The sequence below is a fragment of the Pleurodeles waltl genome, chromosome 4_2 (assembly GCF_031143425.1).
Source record: "Pleurodeles waltl isolate 20211129_DDA chromosome 4_2, aPleWal1.hap1.20221129, whole genome shotgun sequence".
Lineage (NCBI taxonomy): Eukaryota > Metazoa > Chordata > Amphibia > Caudata > Salamandridae > Pleurodeles > Pleurodeles waltl.
The window spans coordinates 296,831,587-296,858,789 of NC_090443.1; the positions used below are offsets into that span (position 1 = coordinate 296,831,587).

General features: G+C 42.6%; 1 protein-coding gene across 6 annotated transcripts in view; it reads right to left on the reverse strand.

Moving 5' to 3' along the window:
* The window catches only part of ATF7IP (activating transcription factor 7 interacting protein), an 828,655-nt gene that overhangs the window by 614,187 nt on the left and 187,265 nt on the right, over positions 1-27,203 (reverse strand). For 3 of the 6 annotated variants that reach the window (XM_069231235.1, XM_069231236.1, XM_069231234.1), the window contains exons 1-2: positions 12,121-12,243; positions 3,803-5,733 (exon numbers count right to left, since the gene is read on the reverse strand). In XM_069231235.1, the coding sequence (XP_069087336.1) occupies positions 3,803-5,733; positions 12,121-12,167 (1,978 nt within the window). In that variant the 5' untranslated portion in view covers positions 12,168-12,243. Of the gene's footprint in view, positions 1-3,802; positions 5,734-12,120; positions 12,244-27,203 lie in introns of those variants that run through there. The other 3 variants (XM_069231239.1, XM_069231237.1, XM_069231238.1) reach the window with 1 other exon arrangement.

A 27,203-nucleotide genomic window follows, 5' to 3' on the forward strand; every position in this document is an offset into this window, starting at 1 on the left:
CCTGCTAGAGGGGTGACTTACCTATGCCACAGGCAGTGTGAGGTTGGCATGGCACTCTGAGTTGAGTGCCATGTCGACTTAGTCATTTTCTCCCCACCAGCACACAAAAGCTGTGAAGCAGTGTGCATGTGCTGAGTGAGGGATCCCTAGGGTGGCATAAGACATGATGCAGCCCTTAGAGACCTTCCCTGGCATCAGGGCCCTTGGTACCAGTTACAAGTACTTACCTGAGTGCCAGGGTTGTGCCAATTGTGGAGACAAAGGTACAGTTTAGGGAAAGAACACTGGTGCTGGGGCCTGGTTAGCAGGGTCCCAGCACACTTTCAAATCATACCTTCGCATCAGCAAGGGCAAAAAGTTAGGGGGTAACCATGTCCAGGAGGCTTTCCTTACATCTCCTATGTAGCTTTGCATATGGAGTGAGAGGGATGCCCGAGGCCACTTTCCTCATAATTTTCCCCACAGTTCTCACAGTAAGAGACTGCCACAAAACACAAGTATCTCTTGTGTTTTGTAATTTGTTGGAATGTTCATGAAAATGCTTCATTAGCTCTGCCATTTCATCCCATTGCTGTTATGCACACCTATTTAGCAGAGCGTTAGATTTAGAGATTCTCCATTGAGTTGCCGCTTCCCTCGAATTTTCAACCGACCATATCCATCTTCTTATTTTCTTTGTCTGGAGGTGGACCGGACATAGTTAGGAGGTTTGCCCTTTTTCTGGCTGTAACTGCTATAATAGTTTCAGCTGGGACTGTTCCTCTTATGTATAGATGATCTTTGGATGAATGTTTATAATTTTTCTCTTCCCTCTGTCACAGCTCTGCACTTTGCAGGCTCCTTGAAAGCTTCTCTCCCCTAATTTAAAATGCTGGGCAGCATTGGCAGGAACTGGTTCATGGTCTGAGAAGGCAGCAGTGTCTCTAGAAGAAAGCAAGATTGGGTTTTACCTATTCTAATTGCACTCCATACATTTCAGCTGCTTTTTTTATACACTGCCCATACAGAGCAATCTCATCCAGAGACCGAAGAGTGTCAATTTCCTCTTTGGGGAATCGGTTTCAATGTCTTGCTATTGAGTTTCAGTAAAGTCAGAATCTTTAAAGTCCTGAAACATCTCCATGGCCCAATTGTCAGGATCCTCTTCCTCGAAGACTTCATGATCTTCTTCCTCCTCCTGTGGCTCAGGTGTCATTGGGTGTTCTAGTTCTTCAAAGTGTCTCTGTCTGCTCTTTAGATGTCAGAGTCTGAGGAATTCGGAATTGTCAAAGGAATGCATCAAAATCATTTTTCGACTGCAGAACTGCAGACATTTCTGTTTCGAGTTGCTGTTTTACGCTCAATTTCAGTGGCTCAATCTTTGGACTTGAGCACCACTGTGATTTCCTTTTTGACATCAAGGCTTTCTTTTAAGTTGTGTCTTTCTATGCTCTTTTCGGCTTTTCCCTCTTCTTTCTCCCTTCGATGTCAAACCTTCTCAACTTCGATCACTCTTCAAAACCTTTAGACTTCGATCGTCGTTTGACGTTGCTGTCTTTCTGGATGTTTGGCTGCCAGCGGTGTCTCTGCCCTGTGACCCAGAGGGTTCTCTTTGTCTTCGCTTGCTTTTGATTGTCAATTTTTTTCGACACTGATTACGTTCTCTGTGCTTTTGAGTCCAATGTTTGACTTTACCCTGAATGTTTTTGCAGCGTTAGGTTTGTGTTGTTCCATCTTGACGTCCACGATTCTCAGATCGGCATCCGAGCATTCTGCCCCTTCAGCAAGGTTATCCTTGCATTCACCCGACAACCCCAGGTCTTTGGTGTGGGCTTCTGGCCCTGCATGGCGTAGTATGCCGGCCTTTGCTTGTCCCTTGCCCTTATTGTCTTCAGTTTAAAATCCACACAGGCCTAGTAGTCTTCGCTGTTGTGGTCTAGCACACAGATTGCATGCTTGATGTTTGTCTTTCTAGGCAAATTAATGGTGCCACTCCCGGCAACTTCCAAACAGTGTCTTCTCCATATCACACGGAACAGGGATCCCCCCTGTCCTCTGACATCAGATTGACGTATCTGATAGATATCCCTCTTCAGTATTTCTCTTTCAGTGATCTTCCTTGGTTTTTGTTAGATGAAAAACTTCATTAAAAACGTTTTTCTTCGAGGATTGAAGAGCCTTTAGCAATGCTTCACTATTCAACGGAAAAAAGAAAAAAAAAAGAATATGAAGATGGTGACTATGAGTGGGAGCTTCCAGGTTGGGTGTATAACATCAGAAAAGGCTGGATAGGACACCAAACAGTGGGACTCTTGATGTCCAAGAACAACAACAAAAATAAAAAGAGAGAAGGGTGAATACTATATTTGAGAATTTCAGACCAAACCACTAGATGGCGGAATAATGTATAGCATGTGATTCAAGAAAAGATTCACACTGCAAATCATACCTTTAAGCATAACGAGGTATTGTGTAGTGCATTGTATGGAGGCGAGGTTCTCATTAGAAAATCCTCTTCCATCGGATCTGAATAAAGGGAAACTTAATGGTAGACCGCTGCTGTGGCAAGGAGCTCCTGATATGTGGAGGCAGAGAGAGAGAACGACAGAAAGAGCTAGAGAAAGTGAGAGGAAGAGAAAGAGAGCGAGAGTGTGTGTGTGTGTATCTACACCTACACACACACACACACACACACACACACACATGCAGAGAGGGGCCAGTCAAGCTGGGTAAAGATCAAGGTTGGTGTCTGCTGCGGACTCAGCAAGTGTCGCAGTGGACTGGTTGCGGGAAATGGGTGTAGGATCCATCCCCCCCTTATCCCCACTGTATGGAAATGGTGATCCCTGAGGACTGAGGAAAGAGGGTCCTCATGTGAGGAGTTAGGTGAAGGAAAGTCCTGTGTGGACTGTGTTGGTGACGGAGAAGCAGGTAGTGGACTGGTGGCACTGTCTGTCTTTTTCCTGTGTTTAGGAGCGGAGGCTTCATCCTGGGTGTCCTGGAGAGAAAGCTGCCTTTTTGGTGGATGTATGGACGTTCCAAGCAAGTGAACAATGATCCGGCTCATCGGAGGATAAACTGCCAAATGCCTCTGTTGCACACATCCATGCCCAACACTAGATGACAGGAGTATGCACAGCATGTGTATCTACAGCCACACATGCCTTAAATATACATGTCCGTTAAAATAAGATAGTCTCCTCAATGGAGATCCCATGAAAGAGCTACAATTTAATTTTCTCCCCCATGGCAGAACACTGTCCGGGTATATAAAGCCAGTGAGCAATGTGAGGTTTGCAGCGTCCCAAAATTAACATAGGTTGGCAGCATAGACCGGCAGACAGGGCACTAAGTTGCTGCCATTCACTAGTAATCTTTGGGCTGCCTGGATGGAGTTTCAGTAGTGCTTTCAGGTGTGGGCGTTTGTACAGAAAAGTTCAGGTATAGAATGAAAAAATGGGACACATTCTAATGCACAATAGAACACTAACTGAAATCAGGCAGTTGTGTTTTAGGATGGTCCATGTATTGTAAATGTATTTACTTCTCAGTTACCCATATACATTCTAAACTCCAAAACTGAAACCTCTTGAGAACAAGTACCCTTCATTAAAGCAGTTTTCAAAATGCCAGAAACATGCTGCCCAACAAAGTCAATATAAGGCATCCCACACTAATTGCAATCAGTTTCAGACAAATATTTATGATTGTTTTTGTAGCAGTGGCGCAAGAGTCTCTGCACCAGTTGCAGAAAGACTTTTCACCAAAATGAATCGCAAATGTTCTCATCACTCAAAGCAATAGAAGTAGTTGCTCATCATACCTGCTGGACTAGACTGCTTCAACTGAACAGCACTGGCAACCACGTCTTCAATGCAGGGATCGTCTTCATCCGATAGCACCAGGAAGGCTTCTGAAGGCAGGTTCTCGGTGTGCTCCTGCTTAGATGGAGAACCCTGATTCACCTCTACCTTGTCCTCAAGCATAGGACCAGGCTTCGCCTCGAAAAGTACAGGTGGCTTGGAAAAAGAATTAAACCCATCTTCAACAGGGGCCAATTTTTCCAAAATAGGAATAATATCATCAGTCTCCATGGAATCAGAGTTCTCCATGCTACAGTTATTCTGCAGATCCTCCGTAGGTGTCAGAAAAGTGTTCTCTGGTAGATCAGTTTTTTCAATCCTCGAGTCTGAAACCATCTCTATACTGCTGGTTATCGCTGCTTCCCCGGCATCAACACAATTATCTTCCTGCAGGATCTTGCTTTGCTCTACATCCTCTGCCATTTCTGCTACATCAGAGCTGCACTCCATTACTGCAGCATCCTCCACTAGTTCCTGCTTCCCCACTGCTGTTTGCCCCTGTTCATTTTCTACTTGTGGGAGCTGCAGCACCAGTTCTGCTTGACTTTCTATAATGACAGCATTTTTTATCTCAACATCCTTCTTTTCTTCAGTCATCACTGATTCTTCTTCTGCCACCACCGACCAGGATTCAGCTTTCTCTAGTATGTCAAATTTCTCTTTAATAACCTCTGCAGCATCTACCTTTTCTTCCTCTGCCAACGGTTCATGCCCAATCACTGAACTTGCTGCCTCACATTTATGTATGTCTTTTGCTGGTGGCTGCTCTTCTGTGAGCTCGTCAAGCAGATTATCTTCTGTAAGCTCCTCTTCAAACTGCTTCTCCTCTGCCAATTCCTCGAGAAGCTGATCTTCTGTTGGTTCCTCCTCAACCGGCTCTAATAACTGAGACATCACTTGTGCATCTGAGGCCAGCCCCTCCTTCAGCTCACCCATTTTGATTGGCTTGGCCTTGACCTGCTCAGTCAGCTCCTGCAGTCCACTTTCCTCTGCCCAGGCCTCAGCTATTTCAGCCTGCTCCAGCTGGCAGTCTACTGCAACAGGCATTCCAACCTCTTCTGCTACTGAGTCCTGCAATGGCTCTGCGAGTAGCTCTGCATCTCCCTGTGGCTCATCAGAAAACACCCCCTCTGGTACCTCCTCCAAAAGTTCCTGCTGAAGTGACTCCACCAACATCTGTTCCTGTTGAACTTCACCCATCACCCCATGTTCAGGTAGTTCGTTCAACTGCTGCTCACCCACAGACAACTGCTCTTTCATGCATCTGCCTGTTTGTACTTCTAACATCATGTGATCCTCTTCCACCAGCTCCTCCACTGGCCGTTCTTCCGACAGTGCTGTATCCACTGGTTCAATTTCTACTGGCTGGTCAGAAATAGTATTGGTAGTTTCAACAGACCCAGCATTTTTCTTGTCATCCTGTTCTTCAATAAACTCTTTGCTTTCTAGCAGGTCCAAATCTTGATCTGTTGTACCACACACTTTATTAACGTCTATAGTATCATTAAGAAAAAGCTGTTTGGCAGCTGCAGCTGCAAAAGTGGTGGGATTCGTCTCAATGAGAACTTCGTCTGTCAGCAGGAGTTCAGAACCTTGGGTACATTTTGCACTTTCCATATTGCCAGATACTGTTGCTTCCTTGGGACTAACGTTCTTGCTGTTAGGTTCAAGGCAGATATCTAGCATACCGATTGACTCCTTATCCTCCATACAGTCTGGATCATTTAAAGAAGAGGCATCAGAATCACCATTCTCGTGCCTACCGTTCAGGAATTTAAAGTCTTCTTTCACTTTATAAACCACTTCCAATTGCTGCCGGTCACTCACTTTCATGGTCTTGCGTGCCTTGAAGATTTTCTTCTGAGGCTCATCTGTAATGTCCATGTTAAACCTTTAAATGGATTAGAAAATAAAATGTCATAAGAAAGAAAATATATACATTTTTTAAAATGTATTAATTTAGAACTTCAAGCAGAAAAAGGTAAATGAAAGAATAATATCTAAGGCAACATTAAAATTCCAAGCGGATTTTATGAAGCGGTTGTAATGTCAAATAAATGTATGGACACTGGTTCATGCCCGGGCAATTTTAATTTATCTGCTCACTCACTACCCACCTGCCTCACTCTACCAAAAAAATGTTTTTCCTAAAGCACGCTGATCTGTACTAAACTCCACAGAAGGCTGCAAAGATCCAGATGTAAGTAGTAACTGGGAGTTCTTCCCCTTGAAGTTCTAAAGTAGTGTACATGCTGGGGAATTGTGTTGGGGACTGGGCTTCAGCTTTCACACCTTTGTCATGCTAGCTATGATTTAGCCTCCGTCCTATGCTTCAGTTCATTTGGTGTACCTCCCAACAATTTTATCATCGGAGGAGCAGCACTGAAGAGTAGCGAGAAGATCATGGTGTGATGACTGGTGCCCTAAAATAGTCAGAGTGCTTGGATCCTAATAATTCAGCTGGAAATAGGTTGAATGGCATATTTTCAGAACTGTAATAGTTAAGGATCAGCTGTATCATTCTACCAGTCAAAAATGAATTTTGCAAACTGATGTATGTACTAATAGGTGGGTTCATAAAGTTCCAAATCTGAGTTGGTCTCACTTAGACCTAACTAGTTAATATTAATTAGGTTGGGTGCAAACTGCAACTCACTGATTGGATACGATCACAGGGATGGTGGCCTCCAAGGGTAAGCAGACCACCATATTGCATTGAATATAAATAATCTGAACAGCCCGAGTAACAGAAAAGGACAGCGGGCTGGCTAAACAATTTTTTTTTCATTTAAGTTTCTAAGAGAGCTGGTAGTGGTTCCATTGAACACGGCCTACTCTCCCAGAAACTTTTTCAACAATTCACTAAGGGGAAAATCCAAAGAGAATCTCCTTCCCTTTTGAGAAAGACTTACCCTACAATGTGGGAGTCAATAACTTTTCAAAGGTAGGTGACCCGAATTCTGGTCCAAACAACTAGTACAGCTGACAAAACTTTGGTATTTTGAAGGGATGCTCTAAACATGACCCATCTAATTAGTCACAAACACATTTTATGAGTTGGTAAAATTTTGATGGATTCTAAAATGGGTTTGGTACATGGCTAAACACTTTTTGCAGTTGCAAACTAAGAATCGAAGTGTTTGCAAAAGCAAAAAAGTGTTGTATACTAGGCCCTACATTCAGAGTGAGGCAGCCAGACCATCATCACTTCCACTACCCAATGGCATGAGGTTCTGCAGCTACAACACAATGCTATTCCATAGACTGGATCCTTTGGCTATCTGCTATTTGACAAAGGTGTTCAATTTTGTGAATCTGTATACAGCGTTGCAATCTCCTTTCAGCACAATACACGTTGGTGAGATTATGGGTTTATTGTGAGCAACAGCATAAAGGCTTTTCAGAAGAATCAATAAGATCAGACATACAGGGAGTGCAGAATTATTAGGCAAATGAGTATTTTGACCACATCATCCTCTTTATGCATGTTGTCTTACTCCAAGCTGTATAGGCTCGAAAGCCTACTACCAATTAAGCATATTAGGTGATGTGCATCTCTGTAATGAGAAGGGGTGTGGTCTAATGACATCAACACCCTATATCAGGTGTGCATAATTATTAGGCAACTTCCTTTCCTTTGGCAAAATGGGTCAAAAGAAGGACTTGACAGGCTCAGAAAAGTCAAAAATAGTGAGATATCTTGCAGAGGGATGCAGCACTCTTAAAATTGCAAAGCTTCTGAAGCGTGATCTTCGAACAATCAAGCATTTCATTCAAAATAGTCAACAGGGTCGCAAGAAGCGTGTGGAAAAACCAAGGCGCAAAATAACTGCCCATGAACTGAGAAAAGTCAAGCGTGCAGCTGCCACGATGCCACTTGCCACCAGTTTGGCCATATTTCAGAGCTGCAACATCACTGGAGTGCCCAAAAGCACAAGGTGTGCAATACTCAGAGACATGGCCAAGGTAAGAAAGGCTGAAAGACAACCACCACTGAACAAGACACACAAGCTGAAACGTCAAGACTGGGCCAATAAATATCTCAAGACTGATTTTTCTAAGGTTTTATGGACTGATGAAATGAGAGTGAGTCTTGATGGGCCAGATGGATGGGCCCGTGGCTGGATTGGTAAAGGGCAGAGAGCTCCAGTCCGACTCAGACGCCAGCAAGGTGGAGGTGGAGTACTGGTTTGGGCTGGTATCATCAAAGATGAGCTTGTGGGGCCTTTTCGGCTTGAGGATGGAGTCAAGCTCAACTCCCAGTCCTACTGCCAGTTCCTGGAAGACACCTTCTTCAAGCAGTGGTAAAGGAAGAAGTCTGCATCCTTCAAGAAAAACATGATTTTCATGCAGGACAATGCTCCATCACACGCGTCCAAGTACTCCACAGCGTGGCTGGCAAGAAAGGGTATAAAAGAAGGAAATCTAATGACATGGCCTCCTTGTTCACCTGATCTGAACCCCATTGAGAACCTGTGGTCCATCATCAAATGTGAGATTTACAAGGAGGGAAAACAGTACACCTCTCTGAACAGTGTCTGGGAGGCTGTGGTTGCTGCTGCACGCAATGTTGATGGTGAACAGATCAAAACACTGACAGAATCCATGGATGGCAGGCTTTTGAGTGTCCTTGCAAAGAAAGGTGGCTATATTGGTCACTGATTTGTTTTTGTTTTGTTTTTGAATGTCAGAAATGTATATTTGTGAATGTTGAGATGTTATATTGGTTTCACTGGTAATAATAAATAATTGAAATGGGTATATATATTTTTTTTGTTAAGTTGCCTAATAATTATGCACAGTAATAGTCACCTGCACACACAGATATCCCCCTAACATAGCTAAAACTAAAAACAAACTAAAAACTACTTCCAAAAATATTCAGCTTTGATATTAATGAGTTTTTTGGGTTCATTGAGAACATGGTTGTTGTTCAATAATAAAATTAATCCTCAAAAATACAACTTGCCTAATAATTCTGCACTCCCTGTATCTGATCTAGGTGGTTTCTATTTCAAGAGTATGAAAAATATCAACTTGAAAATCCAATACAAAGGATTTATTGCTATTCAGCTCTTCATCTTGTTTCAAGGATTTAATAGCTGTAGGAATATCCAACAAAACAAATTTAAGGTAAACACGAGGTAGTTTACAACCACATCTGTAAAATACTTGTTGCACAAGCACCAGAAACTAAACATTTAATCATTCATATCTGCAAGATAGGAAAATTAATTAATGGTTTGAGGGTACAGCTGGAATGCCTGATAGGCCAAACCAGTATTCTATATTCCTCAGAGACACCACATTCCTGATAGGCCAAATCAGTCTTCTATCCTCCTCAGGGGCACTGTGCAAGGTTATATAATTGTATTTCCCCTCGGAAGGGTTTGAAGAGGAAGTTTTACTAAATAAGTATTTTAGAATTAATTAACCTACTATACTTTAACCAATCCATTGTGTAGACACTCAGGCAGGAGTTTAAAGTGTGTGTTGTGACCATGATGCCGCAATGCAGATGTCTCATAACTATACATTGCCAAGAAAATCTAATGTCGACCCTTTCTTTCTTGTGGCTTTACTCTTGGTTTATCCCCTAGCTTTTTGAAGGCCAATGGAATTGATTGACTGAAATGAAAAGGAGATATCACCTTTGACATAAAGGCTGGCTTAGTCCTCGTAAATACTTTGTGTATTCTTAAGTACGGTATTCAGTAGGTGCAAGCAATACACTAAGCAGTCTTAGTGAGGTAATCACTATTGAAGCGGATTTAAAGTAAAATATAATAATAAAGGATCTCTACCCATAGATTCAAATGGCGCTTTCATCAGCCTTGTATGCACATAAGTTTAAACGAAAACCACGGAGATGTTTAACTGAGTAAACACAGATTTGGCAACATAAAAAAACAACACTACAGAAAATAGTGTAATCTGCTCTGCATGTTTTATTATTGAACTTATATATTTAAAAAGTTAGGCTGTATCCGTTTTTACAGAATGAGTAATTATTTCACATGCAGAATGTCATGTGTTTATTGTACTGTCAAATTTATATACGGGTCGCCTTTGAAGATACCTTATTTCAATTTTTGTTCAGCATTTTAAAAATTGCTATAGTTCCATTCCAACATGAAACACAACAGGTACAAGCAGAAATAATTGGCACCTTTAAGCAATTCTGATTTACACAACTGGGGGCAGGGATGTACACACCTTTAAAAAGGTCAAGTGAAGTGGTGATCACTAGGAGTGCTGCCCTTATACGCCACTAAAATCACTGCACTTCAAAATCACTTGGGGAAACCTAGGACCAATCCACTGCACATCACTTGCACTTTTACCTTTTAAATACGTAGATATGAAGGATGGGGGTAGGTGCAGGTGTTGCCTACCCTGAGACCATGAATGTGCAATGTTTAGCATCAGATAAACTTTGTACTTTCTAGTCTCACTGCTAACCTGAGTTTTACACAATGTAAAAATTGTATGTAAATCTCAATTTATAACAATTCGGTTTACAGAGTGCAATATCTTAGGCAGCATGTGCTTTATTTATTTATTTTTAAATCAATAAATCGACTTTTTGGGGGAGGCAATAAAAAACATCAACTGAGAACGTTAACTTTTCATGTATGCCACTTATTTGGCCACTAGCTATGTACTGGGGATTAGGGGCCTTCATACCCGTTCCACTTTACCAATTTTTAGTTACGTGCGTTGATGTATTGTAGTTATTTCTAAAGCAGAAGACTAACCACCCTAAGGTTTAAGGCACTATCACAACTTTTGAGTTATATTGCTTTAAGATGAAAAAAGCAAATCATTTCTGTGATGTAATAATCAGGTTTTAAAACCTATCAAGTAATTTAAAATCTTAACCTCACTATTAATAGTAACAGCTAACATATGCCAGAGTTAGGCTGCTGGTAATGAGAAAGCTCAGTTACCATGCGAGTCTGCTTAAAAGTGGGGGATCTGCAGAAAACAAATGTGTGAAATGTTGACGCCACCCTCTTAAGCGATGACTTAATGGTGTTCATCTGTTATAGCGCACAGCTTTTTTTGGACTAGCAAAAGTGCATTAAATGCACTTTGTCCACCGATGGGTAGCAGCAACTTCAGTGCAGGAGTATTAAGAGTAAGGAACAGTATGTTTCTGCCAGTGTCACTCTGTAGAGGTGAGTATTATGAACCTGACCTCAGACTAAAGACGTTCCCTTGTGGGTGCATATAACAACATGTTCAAAACCACGTTTTATATCGTTCCCTCAAGTGCACGTCGAATCTCATCTTTAAAAGCACAACGGATCCAAACTTTATTGTACCTTTAATTTGACTTTGCAGCGGATACCTGTTGTAATTGATTGGCTTGCCAGTTGGCTGGTTACCAACAATAGCCAAAATACGGCAAAATTATGTTTTTTTTCCTGAAATCAACTCTATGATGAGCTCTAAATAAACTGTGACATACTTGTTTCTTCAATACGTAGATGCATTTGTTATTAATCATAAAATAATAGAACCATTTTGAGAATCACAAATGAACTGGAAATTTAAAATAATTAAAGCTTCAAGCTGACACATTCTGTCCTGCAAGATGCAGTTATATCACTTGTGCCAATATAATCAGGGCTGTTGTGCACATCACCACTTCTGGCTAACTACCACTAACATGCACTTGAAAAACATGTGCAAGTGACTCTTTCCCTAATACTATGTGAAACACATGCATTAATGGAGATGTTATGTACAACAATGACATTAGGAATGCCTGACGACTAACTGTAAATGAATGCCTGACGACTAACTGTAAATGCTGTAGTTTAGATAACAGTCCAGTACAGCCTTTAGTCCACAAATAAAAGAAATACAATTAAAAAAAAATACAAAAAATACAAAAAAGTTAAAACCCAAATCTTGTAAATATAAAGATATTGTGATTCAAGGACTGGAACAACCCTTTCACATTCAGACAAACACATTTCTAAGGCCAATGGTTCAAAAGTGAATTACTAGAATAAAACACCATCAAAAAGTACTTTAAGTCCATTCAGAAGAGCCATGATGCAAGTACGCCCTCTGTCAATCACCATACATGGCTCCACCCCCCAGTGGAGTGAGTGGTGACAGCATGAAGCGTTCAGTTTGCATGTTCCCAAATATCAGATTGAACAACACAAAGCACTGAAAGAATCCAAGCAAATAATTGAACAGAGGGGAGAGCAGAAAAAGTACAGACAGGCAGAGCATAAAATAACATATGTGAGCTACAAACCTGTGAAAGCACAGGGGCAGCTGGCACAGGATGGGAGTGACACTCATTGCCTGAGCTCAGTCCAGACACCAGTACCAGTCATCCCTGCAAGAGAGCAGAACAAGCTCAGAGCCAGGCAGCAGCAGAGCGAGTGAAAAGCTCAGGAGGAGGAGGGAAGCAGCGTAGGGAACTGGTTCAAACCAGCCTCAGCATCTGTGCAAACCAATTGACAGCCAACCCCCCAGAGGGAGGAGGTGAAGGAGGCGCTGATAAGCTCAGCTTCTACCCATCCCCCTCCTTCCTGGTATAACCAGAGATCACACGGGGAGGGGGAAGAGGCTCTGGATACACGACGTGGGAGGAAATAGGTGGAGACTGAGGTTATCAAAGCTCATAAACAGGAGGGAGAAGGGTGGAAGCTGCAATAACCACAGCTCAGTCAGTGCCAGCTCACCCTGGGGGCGGAGCATGAGAAAGCTAGCAGCACAAGTGCTGCTTACAAAACCACTGCCTGCAATAAACAACTCCTGCATAAAGCAGTTAGTAAGCAAGGCAGTTTTAAGCTGAATTTGTTCAATGTGAATTTCGTGCTTTCCAGCCTTGCCTAGCACTTCTCAAACAGGCGTTATGCTTACGCTTAAGGCTAGAATCTATCATTCCAATTTCTCCAACACCTCAATGTATACGCTCAATTTACAGACAATCAGACTGGATGCTTTTAAACAATGTTTGCTAAAAACAATTAAAGGTGCAATTTTTTCCTAAGCGGCGCTTCAATACTTTGCCCATCAATGTTCATGAATAGTGACCTCACACATGCAGACCAGCAGGCAATTCTTTTTAGTGTGGTTTGTTGAACCAAGTGAACAGTTCTAATTAGAGAGACAATGGTTAATATTGACATCTAAACAGCAAACTTAATAAAAGGAATGGTCTTTTGCTATTTATATTTGTGCTTACCTAATTCAACGACTCAATAAAAGGACGTGTTGGCTCTTTTAGGATTTCAGAACGTAGCTCATCTATCATAGCTCTCAACCCACCAAGATTATCAGCCAAAGGCAGCTAGCGCCAATATCAACTGCCTACTGTCCATCATTCCAAAACAGGAAAATAATATTACAAAACCAAAATCTCCAACCTTGATTTGTCTTACTTAGACGGTGACCAGTTCCATTTTCTAGACATTGCACCCAGAAAAGGTCTGTAAAGATGTGATAAGTACCTGTTTTGAGAGTGGGTTAAAGTAAGCAAAGCCAATAGTTTGCCTTTTAATGGTGTTACCCAACCTTTTGTCTTTGCCAATGTTTTTATTGATACCGTTTCATATCTTTAAAAACAATATGCTTCTCTACTAATGCAGAACAGCATTAGCCAAAATATTAAAATCATTTAAAAAAAACAAGGTCTAATGGCGGATGCACATTTCACAACACATTTGCACAAATGCATCACAACACAGCCACCATTTTTTCCTCCAACTTTAAGTTACTGCTCTAATTGACTGTATATATAGATATATATATATATATATATACACACACACACACACACACACACACACACGTTTGGAGTAGCCCTGAGGTAAAATGCAGATGCTAGAATCTCCAAAACAATTTTCAAAGAGCACAATGGGGGATGGGCCATGGAGGAGGCGATTGGGAGTGCAAGCCAACGTGGGTGTGAGACCAATGTATATCATGGCGGGGTTTGGTTTCAAGCAATCAGTGGAGGAGATTTAAGGCTGGTTTGAAAAAAATTAAAACAATTTAAAAAACGAACATATACCAGGAGAGAAAGCAACAGATGAACTAGGGGTTGGGGGGGGGCACTAAAAGGGAGGGAGATGGGATGATGGGATGTGAAGGGAAAGCGATGCATGGATAAAAGCAAGAAAAAACAAGCACTTCCACAGAATGCAAAAAATAAAAAAGCAGTTCCATGGTGTAGAGCTGTAAAAGGATAGACGCCAAGCCATCAGAAGGATGGTAAGGAAGCCATGCTCCAGGGGGAGATGCAAACGGAAAGCCATAAAATAACACGCAAGCAAGATTACAAGAGTGCATCAATGGTAAACAACTGACTTACCAAATCCCACCATAAGTATAGGTAATGCCTGCAAGAGATTTCCAACACCGAGCACAAAATGATGTCTGTAGGAGAGGTGTATAAAGTACTCTTCCACCTGCCCCTCTCAAATGACCAAGGAAGATAGAAATTTCTTATGAGCAGACGAGCTGAGCTGCCTCACATGTCAAATCAAATTTACATTTCATTTCCCCCTATTACCACAAAAAAAAATGATCTGGGAGTCGAGAGAGAGAGAGAGAGAGAGAGAGAACTCTGTTTAAGCAGTTCTATGCAACATGGTGGGTGCCTAATTTTAGTTTTACCTTCTATTTAGTCAATGTCCTAGTTTGTTTTGGTTAAAAAAAAAAAAAACTGCTTAGCTAGTCAGTCATTTAATAATTATTGTGTGATGCAGGTATGTGGCAGGAGCACAACTGTTATAAAGTAAAACAAACGGAGTGTGAGTAAAGCAGTGTAAGACAGAACAATCAACCATGGTTAAAAAAGGGATAATTGCTGGTGACAAGCAGACAAAATATAAGCATTCAAATGAGATAAAGCAACAAGATTTGGAAATTACTTCAGCAAAAAAACACACTTGGTGCAATATGTTCTGATAAAGTTAAGAGGAAACATGCAATGTTCAAGTAGGAAAAATTAAACAAGGCTGGAGATTAAGTGCTGCAAGCCCATGAGGCACATAAGTGGAATTAATCGGACCCCTGCACATAAAGCCAAGTGCAAAATTCCTACACTGAAAACAAAGGCTTATAACAGCCTACCATCCCCCACAGCCCAGCAAGATTATACTACCGCCCTTGTTTACAACAGATCTGGCGAAGCTGCCAGAGGGAAAGGTTACAAAGCAGTTAGGATTGGCTGCCTACAGTCAGCTCATACAAGCAGCCAATCCCCGTGCAGGCTTCCTCGGCTCACCCAGCAACAGTGGAACAAAGAACAATGTGTTTATAGGCGGGAGCCTCGGTTGAGCTCAGAGCTGGAAACTACAGGAGAGCCAAAGGGAGGTATTTGCTGAGATCTCAGGTCAGAACAACGACTAGCAGGAGTTAGGTTCTTAGTTATTCTTCCCAAACTGTGAAAAGTAACCCTCACAGACGATCAGGGGAAAAAACATGCCAATTGGCACATGTAAAGTAATCCTCAAAGGAGATCCAGAGTACCATGTTTGACAAAGAAGGCAGATAAAAGTTTAATTAATAATCATAGCAACACCAAAGATCGGCATGCATGAAAGCAACCATATAAAATTAAATGCAAAAATCTGCATTTTTTAAATGTAACATATCAACCTCAAGCAACAATGATAAGAAAACGCAGACCATCCACACCAAAATCCATTTAAATATCTGCATTAAAACAGGCCTACAGCAACCAATATCTAACTATACAAAATGTTGCCTACAAAGTACATTTCTAAAACAACCAATAAAATCTCAATTGAGAATCCTAAAATTAAACTATATTAAGCTAAACACACAAATCAGCTTTCCCTGTCATGTCTCATAATGAAATATGCCAGCAAGCAACTAGAAATTTATAGAGCAATTGAAGTAATTATACGTCTAACAATACCAAAAGAAAAACAATGGCTCTTTCTGTGCCACAAATCCATACCAAAATCCTCACTACACTAAAACATCACATTGGCATCCGCAAAGTGACTTCAAGTTAGTTGCATCACGATACGCTAATAAACACAATCATCTTTAACTCTACTTATTCAAACAATCAAAGAAATTGGCGTCTAGGAAGCTGGCATTAATGGTGTGACGTTCAACTCAAATCACATCTCCGTCTTAACATATAAGGAGTATATGTAATGGAGAAGGAGCATTGTTTAATGGTATGTTTAAACTGAGATATGTCATGTTTGTATGGTTAGTAAATGCAGCAATTCTACAGTTAATTTCCATTCAAAATGCAAATAAATTACTTGTGTATAGCAATTACAATGAGGCAAGCAAATATCAGCAAATGTGAACTCATCTTGCATCTTTTGGAAAGACAAATGTATACAATTTGGTTAGTGGAAGAACTGCATTTTAAAGGAAAATTGAAAGCAGTTGCCCTTCTATCCAATATACTCTTCCAAAGTTCTGCTCTGCAGCGCTATTAACAAACATTTGCAATGCAATGGGTCTTACGTTTACTTGAGTTAGAGCTATTAGCATTGTAATTTCCTAACTGGAATTATCTTGCCACCTAAATTGAAAATGTTAAGTAAAATAGTTGACATAAGCAAGTCAACTCAAAGCGCCACAGCCGCCGTGAGCGTGAAGGAGAGACACAAAAGACGTTTGCTCATAGTCGAACATATTGGCAAACGTGCAATTATCCATGTAACAGGGTCGGTCCCCAAGGCGGTAACTAAACCGCCCCAAGGCGGGACAAGCGTAAAGCATTTACCAATGTCAAAGGGTTTTTGAAAGGCAAGTCCACGAATGGGTGAAAGTGATGGGCGTGAGGTGGGCATGGTTAAAAGTCCACATAGATACCAACATGTTGGAAAAGCAGTGTTTGCAAACTGCTATGCTCCACCTAAAAATCCATGCACCAAATACCAAGGCTTTGCATGCTTTTTATTCACCTCAGGCTTCTTTAAACCATTATCTGACACTGCTCTCTATTTCACCCTCGCTGGTCCTCACATTCTCCCTTTGTGCCAGTTTTCCAGTCTTTCTCTTTCGCTTCAGTCTGTATGTTTCTATCTTTCTTGCTCAGTCAATATCCGACGAGGAAAAATACGTGTGGTCCACAAAAAGAAGCACCATTTGGCCCCACTGGCTCAAAATATGCACTGTTCAACTGTTGTGGGGAGTGTACAGAACAACGTGCAACCAACTCAAAAAACGGATGTAAAGCGCAATGGAATCAACTCTATAAAATCGATCTAAGGCAATGTACAGGCAACTCTGCAAAACCAAGACCTACAGTAATGCTTTATCACCTGAAAGAAAAAACGGATCTAAATTATAAGCAATCAACTCTACAAAACTGGGACCTGAAGAAGTATATAACAAACTCTACGAGACTGTAATTTAATTCAACATACATCTCTACAAATCTCCAATTTAAAGCTACATATAATGAAGTATGCACAATCAGAACATTTTGACTGGCCAGACCTTGCAGAGTTCATCTACTGGTAAAATGTATATCACTTACTGATGTTACACATGGTTTATGCTCACAATTATGGAGAATGAGGAAGGGGGTTACCGTGAGATAGAGTGATTAGCCCAAAATTGCAAAATGGGCTCTACTAGAGAAAGTCAGACTGTGAGCAGACTCGTCACTCATCAATTGGGAATCTTAGCACTGACCCACAACTATAACATGGGGTTGATTTACAGTAAAATGTTGTGATTTCGAGTAAATGTTTAAAAGTACATTTGCCAAAGCAATTAAAAAAGCCTTTATTAAAAAACTAAAACAGTAAAGACAGCCGTGGTACAGTTAGAACAATTGTATATCTTTAGATTTGCTATTGTTGGCATATTCTTAATACTGTAATCAAAACATTGCAAAAAACAGTGTGAATCCTGAAATATTTTAAAGAAACAGAATTCCAGTATTTTCAACTTCCGATCTAATCAGAAATGCAACATAGAGACTTTAACATTATCCCTGGCATCACCAAAGAGATTATGGTGCAATGTCAGCACTCGCCTTTGAACTGTATCCAAATACTAAGATATTGAAGTTGGTAATCTCAAACGAGCTCCGTGATATACCTGACCAGATAAATGAGTTTTCAAGGCATCTGGTATAAGTTACTGCCATTTAAATCTGAGCCGCACTAAAAAATTACATCTATAAAGCAATCTCTATGCAAATAAACAAAGTGACATTTCTTTTTTAAACAACCACTTGTAACCCACAATGAAAACAAATCTAGATTGGAAATCAACCTATATGAAAATGTACAAATATTTCAAACAAGCATGCATACTAGCTATTTAAAAAAAAAAAAAAAAAAAAGATTAATACTCTTTAGATAACACTCAAACAGACATCTCGGAGAAGCACATCTTACAATTGTGTATGCCTAACACTGCATATGAACACACAAATGTTAATACTTTAAAAACATTTAGCCTGCAGAGCATCTTGTTAGACTAGGCACGGAAGGTAATTTACACACCCAAATCCCATAACCAACAATTCGTGGTTAGCAAAAATAATTATATAAAATGCACGCTAATACGCAGGTAGAGCTTATTAAAAAACTTTAGTTAACAAATAGATTTTCCTTTGCTACACAAACGTGCACCTGTACTGCAATCGAAATGACAAACGAAAAACAAGCAAATTAGCATGTTCACATTATCCCTAAACTACTGCAGGCAAAACGTGGATTTGATGGTCAATCAAATAATCAAACCTACCCCACTCAACTCTCCCATGGTCAGTGTTTAGTGCCCGCTTCGTTAATAACTAATACAGTACCGCTATTATTTTACTGCACGCTGAAAAATAGTTTTGAAGTCTGCATCTGAAAAAAAAACATAATTTTAAGTCTTTAAAAACGTACCCCAAAGTCCCCAATATAAACACCTACAGAAAACGTTTCTCACAACCGTCCTCTGGCCCCTCAGGTAGGTTACTCGGGTGTCTCTCTCTCTCGGGCTCAACTCAAAGGCCAAAACAAGTTATTCCATCTACATAGGCCACTTCCATTAACACCATGGCGCAAAGACTTTGGAAACGTGGTAACTGCCTATTCTTTCGTTCTCTCTACAGGATTCCCTATAGATTACTCAGACATACAAAAACGTGCATTTCAAACGCGAGTCCATTCGGATGGAAAGTCAGCAAAATCAGTTTAAGGGGAAGGCCCAAGCCCAGATTCACCCCACATTTATATTGTGATCTTGGACAACTATGTAGACTAAATTTAAAAAAACATAAAGGTGTTAAAAGTTACTATGGCCTCTATTGAGATTGTGCAAACATGAATGCTGAATGTGTTTTACATAAATAAACACCACACTTTAGTTAGCAGTACAGAGATTTGCTTTCCATGCATGCAGAAACTGCAACAGTCACTATATATATATATGACGAGCTAAACAGTTACTGCTAAATCGAAAGCGTACCTATTCCACCATCTAATGCAAACAAGAGGAAATCCAATCCACTCTTTCCCCATGCAGAGCAGAGGCTGGTTATAGTCTGGCTCACCATTGCACTGTCCCCTTCCCCAACAGGGGCGTAGCTTGGTAAGATTGGGGGCTGCGAGCTTCAGATTTTCCGACAATCAGGTTGGCATATACGACAAGGGGGTGCATGGGAGGGGCTTGCAGGTTAGGAAAGAGGCGAATGCGAATTGGTAGGGGCGCTATGCGAGGAAAAATACAATAATTTGTCAAATTACCAATATTTTTGAGAACTTTAAATACTGAGAGGGAGTGTGTGTTGTCTGAAAGCACGCCATTCTTGGTGAAATCTGACATCTCACTATACCCGAGTGAAAGCATCTGTAGTCAGAAAATGCGTTTATTAGGGGGTATAGTACCCTACACCTCCCCCCGCCCTAAAGTTACGTCCCTTTTCCTTAATACTGTGTCAGCAGTAGCATGATACTTCCAGGATACAATATTTGTGTGGTGGCTGGGGAACATGATATACCATAAACGTTATTTAGGAAACTTTCGCAGCAAAAAGTTGAGCAAAGAAAAAAGCCTAGGACTTAATGAGACATAAAATCTAAGAAATACACCTGGGACGTGCGATACGCTCCCTAATCAATGCTGTCGGTCTCTCTGGTGGTTCCATACTACCCTTCTAGAATAGATGGGCGGCAGTGCCAACTTCAACTAAGATTAATGTCGTCAACCTCTTCTCCAACCCAGGGCAGGCAGAATCGTGTACAAAAAAAGTTACCAACATTAAAAAACGACTGTTGGCCAGACCCCAACATTCAATTATCCCCTTATCTATGAATGCGCTTCTTCAAGGAAAAAAATAGCTCTTCACAAACAAAGCAGACTTGCGTTAGTTAGTCTTCCATCATAACGCAGTGAAGCACACTTTATGCGTCGAGCTGGCTTGACAGACTTCACCTGGTGTCACAGGAAGTAGCACAGGTCACGGACGATACTCCCAAAACATACAAAGACGGGTCATCCATCGAGTCCCCTAAATGCCCCGTTTAGCTTCATGCATTGCAATGGCTAAAAAGTTGCAAATGCTAAGAAGATCACAGAACAAAACAACAAAGTCTCTGGGAACTGAGGCTTTCAGAAACCATTAGTCTAAGGCATTTGTGTTCCACTTTAAAAATACTAAGTATGGGGATAAACGGACACGAGCGGCCCTGTGCAGAGTTGTTTTATTCAGTTTGTATATGCACGGTTCGTTTACACAGGATCGTGCTATCACCACCAGATGGCGTAGCATAGATTTGAAAGACCCAAATTAACCGTCAATAATATAAGTTAAGTGCCACACGAGCTAAAATGAAGCTGGCACAGCACAGTCATGGAAAAGTACCACGTGGAAAAAATCACTAGCGCTGCAGCAAGTGCTGCACCTCGGAGGCGGATTTTACAGAATGTCATCACACACAATAATCTGCACCTTAGTTTCATCACACTAATGTTTTCCCCCACCAGCTCATCTCACCTTCTATAGCAAATATTCACCCCTTTCTCAAGGTAGCCTATATGTAGTATGCAACTGTTTTGCTGCAGGATTGCAGAAGAAGTGCCTTTCCGCCATAAACACACTACATTTTCAGAGGAATCCAGGTATCTAAAGGATTTGAGATGACACTACATTTTCAGAGTGATGTTAGAAAATACCCATCAGGAAGAGGTAGTAATATACTTTCCGAGCCTTCTAACCGCTATTTAGCAGTGAAATCTTCAAGAAAGCCTCTGATACGATACACCTCTTCTGCCACCCTATTTAAAAGCGCATGGCAACTGAATTTTATGGATTACGAGGTCAGGGTTTGGCTGTCCATAAATCACAACAGAACTATTAAAATTGATAATTCAATGAGTGGAATCATCGGCCATGAAGAGCTTCCATGTTCAGAGATGTAATTGTTCTGGCAATACTTGAGGCAGGAGGCTCTTCCACATCAAATGTATGCCCTGATTACCTACCGGTAATACTCATTACTCTTAGTCCTACTTGTCCTCGACCCAGTCCTAACAATATGAGGTTAAGTTCCTTCCCAGACAGGAACACTCCCTAGACCCACCCACCCACCCACCCACAGGATAGGCATAAGACACCTACCTCACTGGAGCACTTCCTGACATGCCAAGCCCCACAAAGGCCTGATACCAGGAGGATGGGTGGGAAGCAGGACTGGGCCAAGGACTAGTAGGACTAAGAGTAATGAGGATTAATGGTAAGTAATCAGGGCATTACCTCCACATCCCTCGTCACCAACCCAATCTAACAATATGAGGCATACCAAAGCACATAGCAAGGAAGGCCTTTGTAGATGCCCAACAGAACCCAAGAGACAAACCCCACATACCAGCCAAGCGTAAGATGCAGTGATTTAGTGAAAAACAACAAGCAAATCAGACAGAGGGGAGTCCCAGCAATGGCCTGCATGACACTCCGGACAAAATTTGCTTGAGTAAGCTGTGCACAGTTCAGACGATACTGCCTAATAATTGTGGACTCAGAAGCCCAGGTTCATGCACAGCAAACTTCCAAGGAGACACCCCGAAAGGCAGTCCAAGAGGCCAAGACACCTCTAATAGAATGTGCCTGGACAGACACCAGGCAAGGCAAACCAGCCCTCTTGTAAGCCAGAGAAATTGTGTCCTTAATGCTGTGAGAGAGTCAAATTGGAGGCTGCCACCAAAAAATACAAAATGGCTGTCAAAAGCCTGAAAAGGGGCAGTGTGGGCAACAAAAACAGACAAGGCATGCTTCACATCCAAGGTATGCAGCAAGTGCTCCTCAGGAGAAGAAGGATACAGACTAAGCAAAATAAGTTCCTGTGAAGAATGGAAATAGAAAGCAACCTTAGGAAGAAACCAAGGATCTGGGAACCGAACCACAGCATCATCCAAGAACCACAGAAATGGAGGGGGGAATAACGCAGAGCAGCCAATTCCCCCCAACTACCTGGTAGAAGTAATAGCCACCAGAACAGTAACTTTAAAATGAAGAAAGGCCAGATCCACAGAGGACAGAGGCTCAAAGAGAGCAGACTGAAGAGCATGAAGAACCAGGGAAAGATCCTAGGAACAGAAGACCTAACCAAAGTGGCTGCGAGGAAGAAGCTGCGAAACAATCAAGCCACCTAAGTGGCAGCAGTTGTGGACAAAGAGACAGTGTCACGAAAAGCACAGATAGTGACCCATTGGTCTTTGAAGGTGGAAAGCGAATAACCTTTCTCCAAACCCTTGACAAAAAACTGTAGGACAGCAGAAACCAGAGATTAGACAGGAGAAAAGGTGTGAAGGAAACACCATGAAACAAAATTTGCCCAATGCTTAGAATACGAGGAGAGCGTGGACTTTCACCATGAACCTTGTACCACAGAAATAACATGATCTGGCAAACCTTGCCTCAGCAAAGTTCTCAGTTGAACAGCTAGACCGCAAGCATCAAGGGAACTGGCAGGTGGCGATCCAGGAGCCGCAAGGATGAGGGTACCCCTCGGAAAAATCAAAGGAAGAAGAACAGCCAGGCTCCAAAGCAATGTGAACCAGAATCGACGAGGCCAGAAAGGCAGTAATGCCACCACTCAAGCCCCTTCAAGCCAGACCTTCAGCAGAAAGTGTGGTATGAGAGGAAAGGGAGGGGAAACAGTGGAGTAGCGTGGGGGGTGCAGGGGGGGGCGGCCGCACCGGGCGCAACATCTGGGGGGGGAGGGGGGGGCGCGCTCGCGAGTACTAAAATCCACGGGTTAGGGGGCGCAAATTACTTGCCTTGCCCCGGGTGCTGACAACCCACGCTACGCCACTGAGGGGAAAGCATAAAGAAGCCCCTCATGGCCACCAAATGGACAAAGCGTCCACCTCCCCAGGTTCCCACCTCCGGACTCCTGGAACACAAAAAGGGCAGAAGGGAGTTCCCCTGGGAAACAAACAGATTCAGGTGGGGACATCCGAACTTGCTGCAAAGCTGCCAAAATACCAGAGGACACAACCTCAGATCCAAGGAAGAGGGAAATGTCTGCCCATCCCCCCTGCCTCAGGGGGGTGCCAAAGACCTTGGACCAACCACTGACCCAACGTAGCAGCCCATCCCAGGACATTCGCATTCGTCACCAGCACCACTGAAGGAGAGAGATGCATCAACATCCCCTTGTCAAGATTCGAGGAGTCCAGCCACCATTGTAGATTGGAGACCACCTCAGGAGACACAGGGATCATCTGAGACATGTCCCGAATAGGAAATTGCACAAATCTGCTGAGGTAACACAGCAAAGGTCTCAGATGTAGGCGGGCCCGTGGAACGTTAAGACAGTGGCTGCCATATGCCCCTGGACCTCCAGTAACTGGGATAGAGGAGCAAAGTTCAGGGCCAACAAGGCTCGCAACAGAGACTGCAGTGTCAAGATCCTGGGCTGAGGCAGAAACACTCTGTCCAGAACTGTGTCGAACTCTGCTCTGATAAACAATTTCATGGTGTCGGGATAGAAGTTGCATTTCGGAAGATTCAGGAGGAATCCATGGCTCTTTAGCGTATGAATGATCTGAGCTAGATGCTGGTGCAGCACAGGAACTGATGGAGCATGAAGGAGCCAGTTGTCCAGGTAAGGTAAGATCCCCTGGAGATGGATATGAGCCATGAGTGAGCCACCTCTTCGTAAATACCCTGGGAGAGGAGCGAAGACCGAGAAGCTGGACCCAAAACTACCAATGGTGACCCATCACAACAAGTCTCAGAAATTGTTGAGACTCCAGGGCAACTCGGACATGAAGATAAGCATCCTGCAGATCCAATGTGGCCATGATAGAATCCATCTGCACATACAGAATGATGCGTTGCAGGGTTTCCATTGTGAAAGAAATCCTCCGGACTACCTTGTTCAGGGATTTCTGATTTATCACTATCTGAACGATTCCCCCCACCCCCTTTCACCTTTGGCACGAGAAAGATGATGGAATACACCACACCGGAACAATGGCCTCCTTCTCGAGAAGGGAATGGATCCCTGAAAACAAAGCTAGGCACATCACTGGTTCCTGCGGAACAGGAGTCATTACAGTGTCAGACAGAGAGGGAGAGGTTTGGAACTCTATCTGGTAACCCATGTCCAGAATGTTCAGCACCCACTTGGTCTGATGTAGTGAGGTCACAGGTGGACCGAAATAACCGGAGTCTCCTACCAACCACAAGTGGAACTTCGAGGGGAGAGGAATTTGGTGTTCGTGGCATAGTCCGGACCGCTGTAACTTGTTGCCAGCCCCCGTGCGGGACTTCTTCTGATTCCCCAAAGAAACTGGATGCCGTTGAAAAGGCTGACAAAGAGACTGAGGAGGACCCCAAAAAAGAAGAGCTAGTACGCTGATGCCTCTAAAAGAACAAAGAATGCTTCCACTTTTTAAAAATGCAATGCAACCTCTCCTCCAAGTCACGCCCAAACAGGCGAGACCCAGTAAAAGGCAAACACAGGGCCATGGAGTGCTGAGTAGCATCTGTATTCTAAACCTTTAAGAATAAATTACGCCTGGCTGCAATAGAGGCGCCACAGGCCAGAGTTGACATCCTCACAGAGTCAAAAGCAATATCTGACAAGAACTCAGACTCTCTCCCTACAGATTCCAAGAGGTCAGGGCACTGGCCACCCTCCTGCATAGTGGCGAACAGGGTCTTGAAATCAGATAATAAAACTGCCCATAAATGCCTGCCCTTAGGGCCAGATGGCCACCTGCATAAGCCTTCTTCACCGAAGGTTCCACCTTCTTGTCGGCCACATCCTTCAGAATATTCTCCTAAGCCATGGAAGGCCAACCCACCAGGCTAGCGACAATTGAATCAACATGTACAGTGTCCGTGAAGTTCTCCTTCATATCTCCTCCAAAGGATACAGCTTGGCCATAAAATAAGGCACAGCAATAGGTTCAGGATCTTTCCACTCCTGTAATAACACATCCATGACATTCTGATGAATGGGACAGGCAGTACGTGGCAGCTTTTTGAACTGTGGTAACACCGATTTCCTGGATGTACTGGGACAGCGCATGCAGAAAAACCCATATTAACCCTAATATGGGCCAGCAAGTCAGACAGCATAACTTTAGAAATGTACTTCCCTCTAAGGTCAATGCAGTGTGAAGATTCATCAGAAGAAGAGGAGCTGGAAATATCAGAGTAGAGATCCTGCACTTTGGAAGCACAGGAATCCTCCTGATCTTTAAGCGAAGACAGGGTCTCCAGAATCAGTTGTTTCAATTTGTCATCCTTTCGCACCTGAGCTTTTTTTAGGTGGATTGGGAGAAGGAGACAACACCAAAGCAAAGGAGTAAGAGGCCATGGAACTCAAAGAACAATGCCTGTTTTGCAGCATGCGTCCCTATCGCGACTAGGTAGAAGGAGCCAACACCTACACCAGCATACACCCAACAGCAACAAAACTGACCAAACTGAGGGCAAAGTTAAAGCTCATACACACAACTCGCATCTCAGCTGAGTCGCATTCCAGAGGTGAACCCGCCTCCAGGGTAAATGGAATTCCTGACAGGCACATTTGTCCAAAAGCCACGCTGACACACACTTCACAGCAACATATAAGGAGCCTACCTTAACAGCCTGAGAGCCCTAATGAGTCATGGGAATGAGGACATATCCCCACCACCCCCTCTCATGTCAAAACCCCAAAGTAAGGCGAACCGCTGAGACCAAAGTACCCAGACTGCTCCGGCCATCAAGCCACAATAAACAAATGTGCACAGAAGAGAAGCCAAACAACACTGAACACGTACAGGGTCATGTCATACCTACTATCGCTGATGGCACAGGAGGCCCATTGCTATCCCACCGTCATGCACTGTTCCAACAACGGCCTCAGGGTCCCCCAGAGCCTAGCAGAGGGGGATCCTCTGTGACAAGGTGGAGATGAAAGCCTGGCAGCCACCTCAGAGTTGCCTGTAAAACCCATTGAAGACAGGAAACAAAACGTGTGTTTTATGCCTATACATGAGGGTGGGTGTGGCTAGGGAGCATTTCCTGTGTTGTTTTCTGTCTGGGAAGAGACTTAACCTCATAGTTAGGACTGGGTCGAGGACGAGGGGCGTAGAGGTAATGACACCCACTGCCATGAAGAGGGACTTCAGTAGTTGCCTATCTTTCTAAAATTGGTGCATTCATTTTGGGTCACTTCTTTTAAGCTTGAAATATAGTTCTAGACTGTAAAAACAAAAAAACTCAATTTGGCTAAACATGACTGGCCCTCACCAATAACTTTCAGCTGTGAATTTCAAGCGAAATATGACTCAGTAGCACTAGCTGTGCATTCTGGTCAATGTGGTACATCTTTGCAATGTTGCAGTTCTTCCAGTGAAGTCAAACTTGATGGCTTCATTTATTTCAATCTTTCATTTTTTTTTTTTGCCACAGGAACATGTGTTTTACACTTCAGGAGCTCTCCCGTGAAGCACAGTAGGGGCAGAGTACCAAACTTGCTTGCACATATCATCTAAAGAACAGTGCCTTATAAACTGTTCATCAAACAGTATGTTATTGCAAGGGTGTACAGCCATTGCCCGTGGGAACCATTTTATGCAAAATACAAAAAATTCCAAGTTGTGTTAATGGTAACCTGTTCTATGGCACACATCTATAATAATGGTTATACATTTTTCTAGAGTCCAGAGTCCACTTCTCAAAGTAGCATTTGAGAAATGGGGTACTAAAGCAGCTTCTAAAAATTAATTAATGGTATCAGCCAGTGGAGCAGCAGGTTTGCAGCTCCTTTGGGAGTGCTACAATGCCAATTCCCTGCTGCGCCCACAGTGATGGCAAGTGTCAGCTGGCTACAGGGCACACAAGAGTTGCCTGAATCGCCTTAATACTAAACTACTAAT